The 20,136-nt window shown below is 35.3% G+C and overlaps 1 protein-coding gene across 10 annotated transcripts in view; it reads left to right on the top strand.

Moving 5' to 3' along the window:
- CSRNP3 (cysteine and serine rich nuclear protein 3) overlaps positions 1–20,136 on the top strand; it is a 244,031-nt gene that overhangs the window by 171,905 nt on the left and 51,990 nt on the right. The window contains exon 1 of one of the 10 annotated variants that reach the window (XM_074303234.1): positions 3,986–19,946. The exons of the other annotated variants lie outside the window; for them this stretch is intronic. Coding sequence (XP_074159335.1) covers positions 19,925–19,946 — 22 coding nt within the window. The 5' untranslated portion in view covers positions 3,986–19,924. Of the gene's footprint in view, positions 1–3,985; positions 19,947–20,136 lie in introns of those variants that run through there. 10 annotated transcript variants of the gene reach the window in all.

The following is a 20,136-nucleotide window of genomic DNA, read 5'->3' as shown; positions in this document are numbered from 1 at the left end:
GAGAATTTCCTCTTTCTACAAATAATGTCTTAAATCCATTCTCTGTATCTATTACAAATTTACATTTTGTCCCAAATCTAAATACTTCTCCATCTCCCAAAAAATTAAAACCACTTATCCCATGTCAGTTCTTCATAAACTTTAATTCATTTCTTCAGCTTTTCTACTTTTGTCCCTCTGTTTAGTAGGCATACTTTCACACTCACACTCACACTCACTCTCTCTCTCTCTCTTTCTCTACTTACTTATGGTAATTTCTATTTCATACTACCTTTGTATCAATTTAACTAATCTTTCTTTCATAGCTTCCAGCTTGCTTCCGAGTTCTTTTTCTTTCTCTTTTAACTCCTTTCTTCTCTTTCCTTTTCTCAGGTTCTATGACACTCCCCACTCCACCCAAATCTTCCTTCTCCTTTCCTTTCCTTCCTTCTCTATTTTTTAGCAAGCGTCATTGGGAGCATGTTGATCTCTCCTGTCTCTCTTTCTTTCCTTCTCTCCCTCTCTCTTTGTCTCAATTTCAACAGATATTTTTTCTTCTCTTACTTTTTTTTAAAGCAATTCTGCCCTGTTTTTCTTTATTTTGGATGAGAGCTCTCTCTCTCTCCTTTCTGTGGTTTTCTTCCTGTACACTTATTCATCCTGAGTTACTTTGTTTTCCTTCTTTTCCCCCTGCCATGACGTGAAATCCATCTTCATTTCCCCACTTGTACTCCCAAAGCACCTTTTAATTCCTTCCCCTGCTCATAGAACTCCAGGTGGTTTTCTTTTATTTTTAGCAGCTGTTAAAATCATAGTTGTTTCATTTCCCTGCCTTTCACTGGCTCAGCTGTGCCTCCCTCCCTTTTTTTACTGTGAAATGGGCGTGGGCAGTTTTGGTAAATCTGTACTTCCTTGCCACAGAGGTTATACACCACCCCTTTTGCAAGCAGGGGTTGCCTTGTCCTTGTTCCATACAGAAAACTTTGCTCTTAATTACATGCTGTACTCAGATGATTTCTGGAGGCATTATAAATAACCTATCTTTGGCTGTTTCCTATACTAGCTAAAGTGACTGGCCATAAGTGGAAAAGCACCTGGCAGGTGACTAATACTATACACTTCCTTACCTTGCTATGGCAAGGTAATTCTATTTCACACTTCTGTTCTCCAATCCAAACATTAAAATTCTCAGCAACTTTGCCTGAAGCTATTAATAACTCTCTTTAAACAGGTCACAATATTTCCTTGGTTCGGAGCTACCAGGATAGTAAGGGGAAACTAGAGGATATGCCATAGGAAAATCAGCAATAGGAAATGAAGATGTTTCTTCTGGAATAGAAAAGATTTACAGAAAACTTTATATGTCTTCAAGTATTAAAAGCACTAGTATGTGCAAGAGGGATTAGAGTTGTTCTCACTGGCCCCAAAGGGTAGGACAAGGTACAAACAGTGCAAGATATAGAGAAACAGACTCTGGTTCAATGTTAAAAAAAAAAAAAAACCCAAAATTTCTTAATGATTATAGCTTTTGAACTAGCTCACCTCTGACATACTTCCAATATGACTTTTTTTTTTATTCCTGAAGAGAATAAAGTATCTTTTTAGCTTTAGCCTGCTCTATATGGAAGATCACACCAAAGTTGTTCCAGCAAATATAGTTTTCCCTCAACATCCAGGATCAAAATAATCCCACTTTTATCTGATAATCCCATATCAATTTCTTTGTCCTATCAAGTATAAAAACACATTAAGTTCTTTGCTCACAAGCATGTGAATTATCACAAAAATATCTCATGATTTTAGCTTCAATTGGATTATCAGAATCACCATATTTTGATAGAATCAATCTCATTTAGCCTGTTCTCACTATGACTGTTTCCTTCATTAGATCCCTTTGCCATCCTTCCCAAAATTGCCTATTTTTTTTCTTTTTTTGGCCTTCTGTCATTCTTTATTTTGTTTATTTTTTTAATTTCAAGGAGGCAATTGGGGTTGTTACTTGCTCAGGGTCACACAGCTAGAAGTGTTAAGTATCTGAGACAGGATTTGAACTCATGTCCTTCTGACTCCAGACTTGGTACTCTATTCCCTGTGCCATCTAGCTGCCCTATCTTTTGTCATTCTTAAGAAAATGAAACTGAAATCTCAGTAACATCTGTCCATTTCTCCTTTTGTAATGATCCATTTGCTCTAACATCTTCAACTAATTGGGACATTTCTCTTCTAAAAATCAAATGGTCTACAGCTGACACTAATTGTACAACTCCTCTCAATACCTGGAAAAGTTTTCTTTCTAAACTCTTAGAGTCTAGTCACTGCCCCATCTTTGGCCCTTTTTTTCTTACTTTTCTCTGGTTCTGCTTGAATTATATCAAGTCATAACAAAGGTAAAAGTAAATGAAACTCTTGATTAGGGTGCAAGCTAGAAGAGTGAAGAAAAAGTTAGGAAGTGTGGATTTATTGTCTTAAGTACTGCCATACCTCTGTCTTCCTTCAAGTCTTAGCTAAAATCCCACCTGCCTACCAAAAATCTTTCCTGACCTTTTAAAGTCTGATGCCTTTTCTCTTTTTATTGGTGATTTCCATATTATCCTGTATATGGATTGTTTGTACATAGTAGTTTATATGTTGAGGTCCTGGATAGCAGGGACTACTTTTGCCTGTCTTTGTATTTCCAGCATTTGCACATAGTAAACCCTTAATAAATGTTTATTGACTGTGTGATTAGGATAGTGGAAAGAGAGCAACCCAGTTTATATTCTTGTCTCATGAAAATAAAACTGACTAGTTATATTGCTTCTTTGTTCTCCTCCTCCTGATCTGAATTGTTCCAGCAAATTCTGTCTTCCCCTTCCTTCGAATGCTTTCTAATCCCATGCAACCATCTCTCCCACAGAAAGAGCTCTCTTAATGTTTGTCTAACTAATAGGTTACACACCTATTTTCCCATTTTGTTGATGGCTAAGGAGACACACAATGCCTTCTCTATGGTCATATGACTAACTTATGATAGATTAAAGATTAGCTTCTGAATTTTTTTATTTTTTAAATTTTTTACGAGACACACAATGCCTTCTCTATGGTCATATGACTAACTTATGGTAGATTAAAGATTAGCTTCTGAATTTTTTTATTTTCTAAATTTTTTTCTGAATTTTTTGATACACATTTTATCCAGTATACAATACTGCCTGAATAAAACAGTAAATTTTTTCTTGTCACACATGAGATACTCTACCCCTTCCGAATATTCATTCATTCTGAAACAAGAATTCCTTTAGACATATTTCAAGGGAGAAGTCAAATTATGAGACATTGGCCACTAGAACTTCTGAATTGTGGAATCAATGAAAAAATGAAGGGTCAATTTAGCTTTGATCCTATGAGAGCATACTCCCTTTTTTCCCTTTAAATTTTTTTTCCTCTTTATTTATCTTCATTTTCTAATCTGCCCTTGAATGATTCCCTTGTCTATTTCATACTGCCTTCCCTGTTGGATCCTCTAATTCCTTTTTTCTTTCAGAGCAGGAAAACCTCTTGCTGATTTCCTTTGGTTTAACTCTCTGCAGCTTAAAAGGATGGTTGGCTGCCTTTTTCCTTTGTAGTTGGTGAAGTTTATTGTTTAAAACAAGGGTTTTGACAAAGAAATCTCAGCAGGTCATACAACACCTTAATCTCCATACCTATACAGAGTTTCAAGTGACCTAGAATAAGAGAAAGCCAGGTTGTAAAGGCTTGGAGTGGGTAGTCTATGGCTTTATTTTTTTAAATCTCATTTTCTGCTGGGAAAGTAAAATTCCTGATTTTTCAGTTTACAAGTTATTAATCATAAACATTTGCACACCATGTCTGACTTTGGCTTTTCATCTTATACAATATTTATTTTTGCCTCATTTATTTTTCTTGTCCTTTAGCTGACCCTGTTTTTTTTTTATTTTAATTTTAATTTTCCTTTTGTTTCCTTTCCAATGTGTGCTTCATGCTTTCACATACCTTTGAAATTGTTTTATCACCTGAAATTATCTTTATAAATTTTTCTTTTAAAAAAAAATTGGACATTGGTCCCAATAAGTAATAGTGAATTGGTTAGGTTTTTGGCCAATATACATTTAATTTACATCTTCTCCTGCTGCTTATATCCCCAGTCTGTACCCACTAAGGATTGCTGTGAATCTAAAAATATGCAGGTTGCCTAAGCACTTCCAGTCCTTCCAAGGGAATCCCAATATGTTCACATACACTTAGTTTCATTTTCATTTCCAAGATGACACGAAGTCAGTGAATCAACATGTTTAGGAAGGAACTGAGAACAATTTATACAACAATAATATTGTAAAAAACCATCAACCTTGAATGATTCTAGACATCTGATCAACACAGTGACGAACCAGAATCCAAGAGCATTAATTTAAATAAGGAAACATGCTGCCTACCTTGTATAGAAATGAGAGATTTGTTGTTGTTATAGTTTGTCCTTCTTTCTCAAAGGATCAGGGATGTGTTGCCATGACAGGCAAGTGAATTGGATTTAAAGGAGGAAAAGCAAAGTCACCAGTCTCACTTTTTCTTCTAGAGCCATCTGTGTCCAATGGCAAGATACAGTTCAGGATGACTGAAGATGGCCCTACGTACATATTAGAGATTCAAAGTGCAAATTTTTTTTTTTTTGGTGGACATGCCCAATGAGGGAACTTGTTTTGCTATCTATACATACTTGCAATAGGAGTTTTATTGTTCTTGCTTTATCAAGGTGCTGGTAGTGAAGGAAGTAGAGAGGAGAGAATGCAGAATAGAAAATATTAAATTGATTTTTAAAAAGTTTTCATTCACACTGGGTCTTATACAAATGATTAAATCTAATTAATTCTACACTCTGGACTTTTTTTTACCTTGCCTCCATTCCAAAAACCTTTACCCTTATTCTCATCCTCTTGCTTTTTTTCAGCTTTAAAAAAACAAAAACAAAAACCTGTCTCTTATTATAATGTAAGCTTCTTGAAAGCAAAGACTACTTTTATTTCTGTTTGTATTTGTATTCATAGCACTGGTATAGTGCCTGAAATATAGTAACATTTAATTAATAAATGCTCATTGACTGCCTGACTAGATGTGGATTTTATCTACATTTTTTCTTTCTCATAGTATAGGGTTAATACCAAATGCATTAGAAATAAATGTTTTAAAACTTTCTCCCATTGCTACATATAGTTCCTTGGTTGTAAGAATATCTGGTTCCTACACAAATCTAGCCATTTTGCTGATTAATCTTAAAAAAACATTGATAGATTGCATGAAATAATGAAGTGCAAAATGAACAGAACCAAGAAAACATTGTATATAGAAGTCAACATTGTATATAGAAGTGCAGCTTTTTAAACTTGGTTCATGACCTCATGTGGGGGGGTCTTGTAACTGAATTATGAGGGTTGTGAAATTATGATTTATTATTAATAAATGTTTGATTTGCATACATATATCTCTATACCCAAGGTCATATAAAAAATTTAGGTGAAAAAGAGGCATGAATGGAAAAAGCTTTAAGAATCACTTGTATACAGTAAGAGCAATATTGATTTAAGAACAATTTTGAGCAACTAAATCATTTTGATTAATATAAATACTTACATTAACTATAAAGCACATATAAAGGAAGATGCTGTCTGCATACAAACAACTGATAAAACAGAAGTATGCATAGAATGGTTTTACACATATATAGCCATTTCTAGGGTGGAGATAAGGGAAAGAAAAAAAGGGGAAAAGAAATTTGTGTGATAACTTTATTACATATTTAAAAGGAATAGCAAGTTATACATAATAGATTTGTGGTCATGTACAATTATCTTTTTTTATTATACTCTTACAGAAATGTTTGTTTTATTCCACAAGTTAAAAATGACTAACAATTTTTTAAAATATCACTAGGAAAAAACCCTAGTTTGGCCACTATTATACAAGTCCTCCTATCACTGAACTCAATTGACTTTTTGAGTTTGGTCTCCTGTGCCCATACAGAAACAGTAAATTGTAGTAGATAAAATGCCATCCTTCCACTTGGGAAGATATAGATTCAAGTCCAGCCTCTGTTCACTTGATTTCTCAATGCTCCTAGACAAATTTAAAGTGCTCAACAGTTGCTAATTTATACTGCTAGAGGGAATTTCCTCACTGGGAGTTTCTCTACAGCAATGCAATCTCAGGTAAAATTTGTCAGATAAAGCATGTGTTAAATCTTTTTCTTTCTTTCTTTCTTTTCTTTTTCTGAGGCTGGGGTTAAGTGACTTGCCCAGGGTCACACAACTAGGAAGTGTTAAGTGTCTGAGATCAAATTTGAACTCGGGTCCTCCTGAATTCAGGGCTGGTGCTCTATCCACTGCGCCACCTACCTGCCCCGTTAATCTTTTTCTAAAAGGGAAAATACTCAAATGCAACCTGTGACCTAGGACCTCCCAGACCTAAGGTTCACATGGACCATATTTGATCCTGACTCAGAAAGGGATAGTTTCTCTCTCTCTCCTTGACTCATTGCCCCCACTTGGATTACTTCAGGAAAATCTCCAGATAAACTGATGTCTAATGTCTATTGCTCATGCCTACTTGGTTGTTCTGCCAAGCATTCAATATTACTGCATCGATGGGCTAGTCACATTGTTTGAATGCCAAAAGAACTTTTGCTTAAATGACTATTTTATGGGGCTCTTATACAAGGCAAATGCTCACATAGAGGTCAGAAGAAGCTGCATAAGCACATTCTCAAGGTCTTTCTGAATAACTTGGAATTGATTGTGAGACATGAGAGGTAATGTCATAGGACCACTTAGCATGGATGTCCACATCAAAGAAGGTACTCTATGACCAAAGCAGAATTGAAGCAGCTCAAAAGAAATGTGAGACTTGCAAATTTATAGACATCTCCATTATAAATGTTCATGTGGACTCTTTGTGCCTAATCTGTGATAGACTTCCAAGCTCATATTAGTCGGAGCAGTCACAGTTGGACACACTGTACCTTCACCCCAACATACTAATGCCATTTTGTAACCCTTCAAGAATGAAGGACAACAATAAAATATACTTGGATAACAGGTAAGGGTCTGATCTAAGGCCAGAAACAAATAGGGAAGAAGATATTCAAAGTAGAACAAAAAAGCAACAATTGCACAAAGAAATATAAATGGGAAAATAAAGGAAATATTTTCCTTATCAGAGGGTTCTCATGTTAGAAGAGCTCCCAGGGTGTGTGGGCCTTTGTATTTATAATTGCTGAAATTCAATATTCCTCCTCAAGTGAAAAAAATAAAATTTGCAGATATAATAGGAAACTAGGTGGTATAAAGGGCACCTTGGTAGTTCAGTGAATAGAGTGCCAGTCCTGGAGTCAGGAAAACTCATTTTCTTGAATTCAAATCTGGTCTCAAGCTTGTACTAGCTTTGTGACTCTGGGCAAGCCTCTTGACCCTGTTTGCCTCAGCTTCCTCATCTGTAAAAATGGACTAGAGAGAAAAATGGCAAACCACTCCAGTGTCTTTGCCAAGAAAACCCTAAATGGAGTTATAAAGAGTCAGACACAACTAAAAATCAACCCAACAATGAAGTAAGATGGATATAGTACTGATCTTAGAAATAGAAAGGCCCAAGTTTGAATTCTTCTTCAGATAACCCTGTAACCCCAGGCAGATCACTTAATATCCCTGAGCTGTATTCAGTTTCTTCAACTGCAAAAATTAGGGGATTGGACTTGGCGATCCTTTTCATTTCTGAATCTATGATCCTGTAATAAGGAGCTTCTGGTGTGCATTGAGCTTTGGAATGACACAGTTAATCCTGAGCTTTAAAAATATACACTTGGCAGTTATGGGGAGGGTAGATTAGAGGGTAGGTGTGAGCATTTAAAGCGCTTCTGTATAATTCAAGTGAAAGCTGAGAAAAGCATTAACTGGAACTTAGGTAGTGGTGATGTGATGGGAGAAATATATGTGAATGAAAGAGATGTTGAGATAGGATTGATTAGAGGAGAGAACTGACAAGACATGGGGAGAGGAAGCAATTGAGGATAACTTCAAGAAATCCACATGAAAACCCCCATGAAATACATATGCCTAGAAGTTTGGTGGTGTTCTTGACAGAAATAGGGAAGTTCAAAAGAGGTCTGAGTCTGGGGAAAAGATAATGACTTCTGCTTTGGCTATGTTGACTTAATTTAAGATGCCTATGTAATATTCAGTATCCAGTAGGCAATTGATGGAGTCAGGTTGGATCTTAGGAAAGAGACTAGAGGGTGGGTTATCTTCCTGTAGGGGGATGATAATTGAACCCCTAGGAGCTCTCACCCAGAGAAAGCAGAGAGAGAAAAGGAGGCCTCAGGACAGAGCCTTGAGGGACATCCAAAGTTTGCGGGCCTGATACAGACAATGATCCAAAGCAGGAAACTGAGGAGTAGCCAGGTATTGGGAGAACCAGGAGAGAACCATGGAAAGAGTACCATGGAGGAGAGAGTAGCCAGTAGTCTTCTGGTCTACAATAGAAGTCAAGAAGGTTGAGGATTGGAAAAAAGCCATCAGATTTGGGTGTTAAAGGGATCATTAGTAGCTTTGGAGAGGGCTGACTGGGATGAGTGCTATGTACAGATGCCAGATTTGGAAGGGCTGAGAAGGGAAGGGCAGAAAAGAAAGTATGGACCACAAATGGAGACTGCTTTTTTCCTAGGATTTTGATTCCATAAGGAAGAAAGCTCTAGGTGCTATAAGAGAGGATATGTTGGTATATAGCGAGCATGTTTTAAGCTGGGGGAAGAGTTAGATGTCGCTGAAGCTGGCTCCTACTGGCTTGCAAAAGCCAGATGTTAAATTTTCAGCATAAGCATGTAAACCTTGGAAATCAGCAAATGCTACAAATCAGGGCTTGATTTATTGTTTTGTTGATTATCTAGATTTAAGAAAGTGATGGAGAAAATGGTAATAATTCAGGTTAAGTTTAAAGCTTGAAGATTTAAACTTAAACATTATACTTAAAAGTGTTTTATGTGCACTTTTGCCCCATAAGTATTGATTTATCATCATACCTTTGCATGGATGAGTTTGTAGACAGCAGTGGATGAGCTAATAGGAGAAACTGAAGAGTAGTGAGAGAGACAGACAGAGAGGCAAACGGAGACAGAAACAGACATCAAAACATGCGTAGGGCAAGCAGGAACACTTCAGTGAGTGGTACTATAATTATGAGATAAAGGCTTGATCAAACTGATTGTCTTTTGACTATTCATTACAGTATAAGAAATCACTTCTATCTTTTAAATTAGAAATACCTAGTGTAGACCTGAATTTTGGTTAGAAAATTACCCCATATTACTTCTCTTACTGGAGAGATATTTAAATTACATAATGAGCAATAACAATAATAAAAATCTCCCTGATTTCACATCTGACCTCAGACACTGCATTACCCCTGGTCAAGTCACTTGGCCCTGTCTTCCTCGGTTTCATCATCTATAAAATGAGCTGGAAAAGGATATCACAAATCATTCCAGTTTCTTCGCCAAGAAAATCCCAAATGGGGTCACAAAGAGTCAGACACTAACAGCAGCAGGTGAACAACAATAAACACCACTACCAATGCCATGATAGTCAATCTTTAGTCGTACTCAATCCTGTTTAACTTAAAACATCTAGCCTACTTGCTTTTTTATAGCTATCCAAGAGCAAAATGCTCAAATTTGATTCATTAATGCAAAGAAAGTAGTATAAATATGTTTCACTCATGGGAAACATATCAGACATTTGCAGTACAACAAGTAATGAAATGCTTTATATTGCCTTGTCCCCAGGTACTTTATTCACCTTTGCCTTTCTTTTTACTGTCACTGTTATAACAAGTTTTTCAGATGGGAGAAATGGGTTATAATCTTAATTTGATGTACTTTGCAATGTTCTGTGCCACAGATAATGCAATTGCTGCTGCCCCCTCCTTCCTCAAGTTCTCCCCTCCTCCTTCCCTGCCCCTTCCCTGCCCCAAAATTGTTTTGGTAAAAGAACTATTTGAGGGAATCAGACATTGATTCTGCAGTTAGTTTAAAGCCACTTAAAACATGTATCCCGATTGTTGCTTAATGATACCAATTTAAGTGATTTAAACCTTCTGCTACCGTACATTAGGAGACTTGAAAGATAATACTAAAAAAGCAGAGCAACCAGGGTTATTCTTTATGACTTCTTTCAATCATTTAAATTATCTGTAACCTTGTTGGGATATTGATCATTAACCTTCTGGAGCCCGCCAGTCTGAGTGACTCTCATTTAACTTGGGAGTAGAGGTAGAAAATCCACATACAGGCTATAAAATATCAAATTTTGATAGCCATTTTTTCAGGATATGGGCTTTTCTATACCTTCATTTTAAAGGTTTAGTTAAGTTCTCCCTTCCCCCCCCAAAAAAAATATTTACAGAGAGAAGATATATGGTCTATAGAAAATGCATCATCTTTTGGTTATCTTGCTTTCCAAACTACAGCTACAATTTAATTCACAAGAATATTGAACTGAACAAGAGGATTTCTCTCTGTTTGTATTCCTCTCTCTTCTTCTCTCTCATTAATAGAAAAGAAGACAACAAAAGATGTGACATTATTAAACAATTTGAATTATGGTAAAGTACTCCAAGGAAGGAATATCTCTCCTATTACTTTGCATTTTTCAGAATTAAAATAATTTTTATTTTCAAAGAATCTTTGAGGAGGTGGGGTGCACATTTAGTTGATTCTACTTTTCCTGCCCAGTGCCTTTATACCCAAATAGAAGGAAAAATATACCAGTAGCTCCTGGCAGCTGTGCTGCTCCCAGAAGAGAACGATAACTACTCTCCCTCTGTGAGCTTGTATACCCAGCTGAGGATCCACAGGGGTAGAACCCATAGCAAGGATTTCCCCAGCTGTGCTCTGCAAGACCGCAGACCCCAATTGTCCTACAGCCATAGGCCTTTTCAAGTTTGAGAAGCCTGGAGAACAGATGGCTATAGTACCTTGGGGATGGAGGTTAAAAAAAAAAAAAAAGCATTTGGATAATTTTTCCTCACTTCCTGGTTCACCTTTCTAAGAATACAGAGGAAATTCTCATGCAGTTCTTGCCTAACTTCCTTGTGATATATGTGCTAGGTGACAGACAGAATGGGTAAGAACAAAACTCAAAAAGTTGAATTGGGAAAACATTTTTTAAAAATCTTCCCTCTGAGTAACAAATATTAAGTTGTCATATGCCACAACTTGTTCATATTGTTGTATATTTGAAAGAAATAACAAGTTGTGCATGGTAGATTTGCAATTTCATGTCCAATCATCTATTATATGAAATTATGGAAATGCTTGCTTTATTCTATAAATTTAAAAAAGTAAAAAATATTTAGCTGTCTTCCTTCAGATAACAAGTTGCTTAATATTTTTATTCTTCAAAAATCTCTATTTCAGCTCTGGAGATGCTTCTTTCACTGAAACAGTTCATATCTCCCCACATCCCTTAAATAAGATGATTTCATAAGTTGTTTCAATGACTATAAACCTTGCATACCATTAATTTTCATGCTCACTAAAGTAGGATTTTAGAATTTTGGAGCTTACCTATCTAGAGTTGGCCGTGTGTTTCATATTCAAATAAACTGAAACTCAAAAAAAAGTAATTTGTCCAAGGTCACTTGGAATCACTGGCAATACCAGAAATAGTACTTAACCTTTCTGATTCTCAGTTCAGGGTTTTTTGGACACAAGGCTTTTGTGGAACAACCAGACTAGATGTTTGATTTGTTTTTCAAAATTCCCCAAATGAATCAATAATCAAGCACTTCTTTTGTGTCCAACACGGTGCTAACTACTGGAGATACAAGTACAAACAACAAACTACTTTCCACTGGGGTAAGGACTTACATTCTATTGGAGAGACAAACATATAGATATATGTGTATGTATACATGAATATATACTGCACAAATGTAAGGTATTAAAACATACACAATGTACTTAATAAGGTGGTTTTGGAGAGAGAGCACTAGGATTGGGAGTGTGGGGTGGAGATCAGGAAACAGCTTCCCATGTTTAAGCTGTGTCTTTTAAATTTTTTTTTTAATTTCACCAGTTATAGGTTTACATTTGCTTTTAAAACTTTTTGAGTTCCAGATTCTCTCCCTTCTTTCCCATTCACGCCCCCTTTAAGAAGCCATATGTGAAGTTATACAAAACCTTTCCACAAAAGTCATGTTGTGAAAGAAAACCATAATTCTCTCCCCAAAAAAATACTCAAGAAAAATAAAGTAAAAATTTTAAAAGGAGTATATTTCAATCTGTATATAGACACAATCAATTCTTTCTCTAGTTATAGATAGCATCATGGATCACTGTAGTGCTGAGCATAGCAAAGTTATTCACAGATGATCATTCCACAACATTGCTATTACTTTGTACACAATATATTTCACTTTGCTTGAGTTTTACTTTCCAGATTTTTCTGAGAGTATCCTGCTCATCATTTCTTACAGAATAATAATAATCTATCATTATCACATACCACAATTTATTCATCCATTCCTCAATTGATGGGCATCCCCTCAATTTTCAATTCTTTACCCTGAGAAGAGAATTGACTTGTGTCTTAAAGGATATTATCATGAATTGAAATGCAGTGTATGTCAACTTCTGTTGACCTTAGAAAACAAATTTAATGGAATCTAAAGTTTAATTGTTCATATAAGGAAAAAAGAAACTATTCTTAGAGTATACATCATTAATATCATAGGATTTTGAATTTAAAAGGACCTAATAGACTATCTAGTATTAACTTCATTTTACAAATTAATAAATTGGTCTAGTAATACTAAATGAGTTGTCAAAGGTCATCCAGGGAATTAGATATGTGGGACTGGATTTGAGGTCTTCTGATTCTGAAGTTATTGGTTTTTTCTACTGCTTTATCATCAAAGAGTCCCAGAATTTATAAGTTGGAAGACATGTCAGAAGTCATCTTTTCTGACCACTACTTAGAAATTACTAATATCTTATACTTACAATAGCTAAAAAGTGGTGATTGTACAGGTTTTGCTTAAATACTTTAAATAAGAAGAAGCTCGCCACTTCCTGAGACAGCCCATTCCATTTTTGGGCAGCTCTAATTGTGAAGTTGTTTCCTGATACCAAGAATAATTTGCTTCTCTGCAATTTTGACCTATTGTTATTAGTTCTGTCTGCATAAGCAGGACAAGACTGATAACTTTTGATTTTCTCATGGCAGTCTTTCATGTACTTGAAGACATGTATAATGTCCTCCTAAATTTTTTCTTTAAATTAAATATCCCCAGTTTCTTCAGATCTTCCTCATGTACTTGAAATTCAGTAAAAACAATGTAGGAAAAATAGAAAGGAAAATCCCTAGGTAGCATAAATTTTAAGAGATAAGAATCACTGGGAAACTAAGGGATCTTTATTGGGTTTTTGTTTGTTTACAAAAAGTATAGATGTCCAGATGGAAACTTCAGATACTAGCGTATCCTAGTCCTAGCGTAGGTGATTTATTGAAATGATTGGAAGTTTTATGAATATTTTTAGAGATGTTATTTTCTAGGTTAATAGGCTAGCTGAATAACATCCAGGAGCCTTCAACTATTCATAAAAGAGTATTACTGACAGGAAAATTCTTGGAATGAATGATTATTAATATTTTGTGCTGATTTTCTCTGAAGATACTTTTCACCTACTATGAACTCAATTCCATTTAATTCCACTAACCTTTATTTAGCAGCTTCTGTGTGCAAAGGTGTCTGTATAAACATAAATAGAAGGTAGCTATAATCCTTCCTACTTTTATAGTATCATAGGCAGAGCTAGAAGATATCAAGTCCAATTCTCCCATTTTATAGATGGTTACACAGAGCTGGCTTTAGAATCTGGGTTCTCTGATTCTAAACCTTATGGAGGGAGCCCTAGTCCTAATCGTGTGAACATGGGAAAATATATTAATCTTCATTAATCAGTTTTATTTGTAAGATTAGGCCTGATTGGCATAGTTGATTGACTCAGTCAAAGTGCCCACTATACACCAAGTACTGTGCTAATAGCTGAGAACATCACTGGACAACCAGTTCAAGGGCTCAGAGATGGGAAATGGAGCACTATAGCCTAAGGAATAGAAATTCAGTTTGTTTGAATTGTGATAAGAATGAGAGTGTAATATGTCATAACTCTGGAAAGGTACCAAATTGTAAAGGGTTTTAAATGTCAACAAGAGGGTTTTTTTCTGTTTGTTTGATCCAAAAAGTAATACAAAGTTATTTGTGTTAATTGAGTTATGGAACAATATGGTCAGAATTGTTTTAAGAAAATCATTATGTCAGAAAATAAAAATCCATAATCAGATTCTAATCCTTAAAATTTGTGTGACAAAGAACAAGGGACGAAATGACAATTCATCTTTACTTAGTCATTTAAGGTCTTTGCAACATATTTTTCTCATCTGCAATGTAGATCGTATAATTACTATTATTACTGTTTTACAAAGCGAGTGACTTTTCCAAGATCACACAGCTAATCTGGAAGGCAGAACTGGGATAGCACTTCTTCCTCTATACTATGTTCTCTTGACATTGAAAATTTGGATTTTTCTCATCTGTTAAGTAGAGATAATAATATTACCCACCAACTTCATGTGGTGATCAAAGGGAAAAATTTTGTAAAAACGAATGATAATTAGAAATGTGTATAAAGAGTTTACATATATATGTACATATTTATATGTGATGTATAGCCATCTTTAAAATGGAAGAGAAGGGAAAAAAGAAATTTACGTGATAGCTTAATTATATATTTAAAAGGAAAAACAAGTTGTAGATGATAGATTTTCGGTTTTATTTGAAATCATCTTTTTTACTCTATTATATTATAAAAATGTTTGCTTTATTCCTTAAATTAATGTTAAAATAAATACAAGTAAAACCCAATTTTTAAAGATTATTAGTTACAAAAGACTTAATTGATTTATATCTGAGAAAATAGTTTTCATATTGGGCTGTTCCCACAGAAGTTGAGACCTTAAAAAGAAAATTTATGCCTGTGTTCTGGTATGATGGTAAGAAACCATCTGGAGACCATAGGAAGGACATTGATTAACGGGAGGATGTTCAGAGAGTGGTAAACAAGATGGTGAAAGCCCTTGAGATGTTGTATGAGAATCAGTAGAAGGAATTGGGAATGTTTTGGAAGAGAAAACTAAATGGAGATTGTTACCTGCCTTCAAGTGTCTATGGACAAGAAATTTGATTTATTTTGCTTAACTTAAGAAAGATAACTAGTAGCAGTGGGTCAAAGTTGTGAGTGATAGGTTTAGACTTAATGTAAGGAAAAATTCCTAACAATTAGTAGTCTCTAAAAGCAGAGCAGGTTGTTTTGGGAGGTAGTAGTTGCTCTCATTTGTGTTCTTTAAATAAAAATCAGAAGATTGTTTTTCTAGTTTATTGTAGAAGGAATTATTTTTCAGGAATGGACTGAAGTCTTTTCCAACTCTGAGTTTCTGCGACTTTACAGGCTTAGCTGTCAATAGTTTAGGAGTTTTTCAGCATCTATCCATTCCATTTAATTCAGTAAACAAGTGTGGTAGGTTCTAAGTCCCTGCCTTCAAGGAGAGTCTCCTGTATTACATTTTCACAAATAATGACAAAGTAAATAGAAAATAATTTCAATTACTTATCAAGTAAAGCGTGGATGATCATTTGTCAGGTATTTTAAAGAGGGGCTCTTTTCTAGGCATGAATTAGACTAGAAAGTCCCTGCTGCTCTTTTAGCTCTGAAGCCCTAGAATTTTTTACTTCTATTAAGATGTGTAAAGTGCCCGTCATAGGCATAGACAGTAGGAAGAATACAAAGCTTTGAACATGACATTAAACACTATTTGTCGAGAATATAGAGCATGAAAGGGGAATAATGTGCGATAAAAATAGAAAGATAGGTATTAGTCAAAGCATCAAGAACTTTAAGGGCTGGCTAAGGAGCTTGTATTTTCTCTACTGGCAATAGGGAGCCAATGAAGACTTAAGCAGGAAGCAATATGATCAGATTTGAGAAAGATTTTTTTCATCTGAATGGAAGATGATTAGGAAAGAGGGAGAAATTAGAAGCACTATAAGTTAGGAGGGTGTTATTATAGCTCATGCACAAGGCAATAAAAATCTGAATTAGGATGGGAGTAATGTGCGTGAAAAGAAATGAATGAATGGGAGCGATGTTGTAGAGGTACAATTAATAAAACTGCCACTTATGATGTGATATGAGAGTTGGAGTAAAGAAAAATAAAAAGATGCTGAACCTAGGTATCTAGAAGATCCTTTATCAGTGAAGGTGAATATGGAAGAAGGCTTGGGTTCATAGGAGATGATAAATGTATTCCATTTTGGACACGTGGAGTTTCAGTGAACCAGCCCAGAGCTCTCTGGGGCTGAGAAGGTTTTATATCCATTCCCCTGAGGCTAGAACAAAGAGTATCAATACAGTTGGGTTTCTCACTGAGGCCAGTTCCCACAGGGTGAAAAAGTGCAGCTGAACCTCTAATCCTGCCTGAGGGCTTTATCACTGTTTCCAGATAACACTCTCCCAGGTTGTCCTTGAACAAAATATAATTAAAGAAGGAATCAGGAGTGTGGGACAAGTTGGTTTCTAGGAAACAGAAACCTCAGCAGAAAAGTAAAACTCCAGACATGAAGGCCTGTCATACAAGTAGCCATGAAGTCAGTACAGACTTAGGACCTTATGAGCTAATTTGCAGGCTAAGAAATTTCACTGCTATCCTCCATAACAATATATAAGTGTGAGTTAATGGAGAAGGATAAATGTACGGGTAAGTGACGCAAAGGAGAATGATAAATTGTAAAAGAAAGGTTCAAGCAAAATACTATGAGGAAATAATAGAAGAGGAAATGACATTTATCTGGGAATGAAGTTGGAGGAGTAAGTCAGGGAATGCTGAGTACAACTTGGTGGCTTTTAAATTAAGCCATGAAAAAAGGGAAAGGACATCAACAAATGGAATGCTGTGACGTGAGAAGAAGCTGTTCCAGGGATGGCATGAGCAAAGACCGAAGCATGCTGGAAAACAGGGAATAAAGAGTTTGGCTGGAGCACAGATTATGTGAAAGGGATAAGATAAAGCTAGATGAGTAGATTTAGAACTGCTAGGAAATTGGGGTCACTAATGGTTTTTGAGTTAGAAAAGAAACATGATTATAGTGGTTCATTAAGAAGATTATTTGTTGTGGTGTTAAGTTAGACTGGAGAAAAGACAGACTAGCTGTACACATATCAACTAAGATAGATTGATCGGTAGATAGATAGAAAGTAGATGATACTTATATCTAATTAATTGTTTGCCTTTTCGAAGATATCAAGGAGGAAGGGAGAAAAGTTTTAAAATGAACATTTGTTTGTACATGTAATTAGGGAAAAATAAAGTAGGAAGTAAATTTTTAAAAAAGAAAAGGATTGTACTCGATAAAACAAAACATTTAAGTATTTGATATATGACAGGATGTATGTCTGTGTTATTTAAAAAGTTCTAGAGACATAGTTTCTGGGTGATTTAATAATTTTATAATGAGACTAGCATGTTCATTAATTTTAAAAAAATATATCAGTGGCACTCTTGAATGCCAATGACTCCTAATGCTTTTAATAGGCTCACAATATATATACTATTGGAACATGGTATATAAGATGCCCGAGGGTGCAAATCAACTCTTATTGGTTGAGTATTTTAGTGAGTAGTTTATTTTACAGTGAAGAACTTGAGATAAATCATGTGGATCACCCTTGATCAAAGACACTTATCAATATAGTATTATTAAAGAAAGAATTCACTTCTACCCCAAAGCTGTCTGATCAAACATAATGAATAGGAATTCACCAGTTCTGTGCTTGAGTAAGTCTTTGCCCAAGGTTTCCCACACTGCTTGATTTCTGGGTGAGAATGTAGAAAAGAAAAAAGAAATTTGGTCCTGATTCAGTAATTCATACATGAGAGAAATAATCATGTGCTAATCATGGGAATATAAATAAAAACAAACAAGAGAGTCCTTGCCCCCAAGGAGCTTACATGCTAATGAGGAAAGGCAAAACATAAAAGGGAATTATAAAGAGAGAGAAATGAAGGAGAAAGTGTGTGGTGCATAATGAGTGGATGCCAGACAAGAAAAGGCAAAAGCTCACCTGTGAGTGTCTGAGGTTGGAGAGAGTAAAAGGAAGAATAGATAGGAATGATAGCCATACAAACAGCATGTTTCTAGCCATGGCTAGAAAGAGGAGCTAAAAAGTTATTCTAATAATCTAGTCATTAAAAAAATGACATGAACGAGGGCCTAAATAAAATGTTATACAGGTAGGATCAAAACATACACCTAATTGGATGTATTAGGCAAATGAGAGAGAAGAGGGCAACTTGAAGCATTGAATTAAAAAATTAATTCAATTGTTAACTAAGGTGAATTTAAAGTTCCAGTGGGGCAATCCAGATGGAGAGATGAGGGGAAAAAACAGTTGAAAATATGGGACTTGAACTTTTAGGAAGAGTTGGGAATGAAGACATTTGCTTTGGGAATCGTCCAAATAAGCTAGAGGTAATGATTAAAACTATAAATGAGAAAAAAATCTATCAGAGAAAGAGTAGAGAGAGAACAGGATGAGAGGCCTAGGACCAAATCTTTCAGAACATGTAAGGACATATGCAGTGAAATATTGTTTCTTACTTAGACCTCTAAATCTAGATGAAATAGATCATGCAACTACTTTCCAGAATACCAGGGTCCAGCCAGTGTGAGCATTGACCACTTGCCCTGCCACTACACATGTATCGCATCTCCCAAGCACCTATCCACTTCTTACTCAGCGAACAGTAATGAATTCAATTCCACCTTTCTAATGCTATTTGAAAGGATGTGCTAGTCTTTTGTCTGCCCCGTGCCTCTAACTGACAATCCTGGTGACTGCTTATTCCAAAGCTCCCTTCTCTGACCATCACTCCCCAATATCTTCTATTCCTACTAGTAGAATAGATCCTTGGGGGCAGAGATTATCTCACTTTTGTATGTGTGTCTCCAGCACAGTGCCTGACGTGAAGTAGAGAATAAATTCTTTTGATTGATTAATGGAGATAGATTTTTGCTTATCCAATACATTCTCTCATTTGGTCCTCTTAACGATAAACAGTATTTATATATAATACATCTGATTATTTAAGGATTATAGAAAACAGACAATAAAATTCATATCCTTTATCAGTTTCATTAGTAAACTGTGTTTTCAGTTGCTCTCTGAGGAAAATAACATTATTTGTGTTCCTGTATTTTTATACACATATGGCAGTAGCAATGTTCAAATTCTCAACTTATTGATGGTGAGGTATGTTTTCATTTTTATAATGGCTATGTATAAAGCAAATGAAGGATTTTTTTCCAAAAAATTTTGTTGATTCCCACAGATGCTAGAATAAAACCCCCCAAATGATTTAGTATATCAAATATTTATTGAAACATGTTACATGGAATGGCTCTCTTTGAGGGGAGAGAAGAGGGGAAACAAGAAGAGATATAGGAGATAGAAAAAGAAAAAACAATGTAAATAAAAATATATTCTAAAACTTTTGTGTATTTTTGAATGTCTCGTAAAAACAAGTATAAATAAATATTGTTGAGTGTACTCTGCTCACTTTCTGAGTAGTACATTTTATGGTACTTTTGATATCTGCACTTGGGCTTATAAACAATGGAATTATGAAAAAAGAAACCCATGTTCAAACGTGTCAGTATGGTAATGACATTCAGGATTTTAAATAATGGCTTGATTATGACAGAAGAATATTCCAGTTCTTGACATCACTAAAAAGAATTTTGGACAATCAGTTTTAGAGAGTACCTCCAAAGCTGGAGAAGTCCTGAGATGTGTGTTCAAGGGTCGTATGGTAAGAAATGACATAGACTGAATGATGCCAAATATTAGTGAACAAACTAATGATAAAGTGAAATATAGAGACATTGGCTATTTCCATAAAGATACAATCAGACAAAAGATAGAATATTTCATTGATTGTAAATTATAACAAATGTCAGATGACTCATAGCAAATGGAAATACTTAGTTGGGTAAAATGTG

The sequence above is a fragment of the Sminthopsis crassicaudata genome, chromosome 3 (assembly GCF_048593235.1).
Source record: "Sminthopsis crassicaudata isolate SCR6 chromosome 3, ASM4859323v1, whole genome shotgun sequence".
NCBI classification, from domain to species: Eukaryota; Metazoa; Chordata; class Mammalia; order Dasyuromorphia; family Dasyuridae; genus Sminthopsis; species Sminthopsis crassicaudata.
The sequence above is the reverse complement of the archived record's forward strand: the minus strand, read 5'-3'. Positions and strand labels throughout refer to the sequence as shown.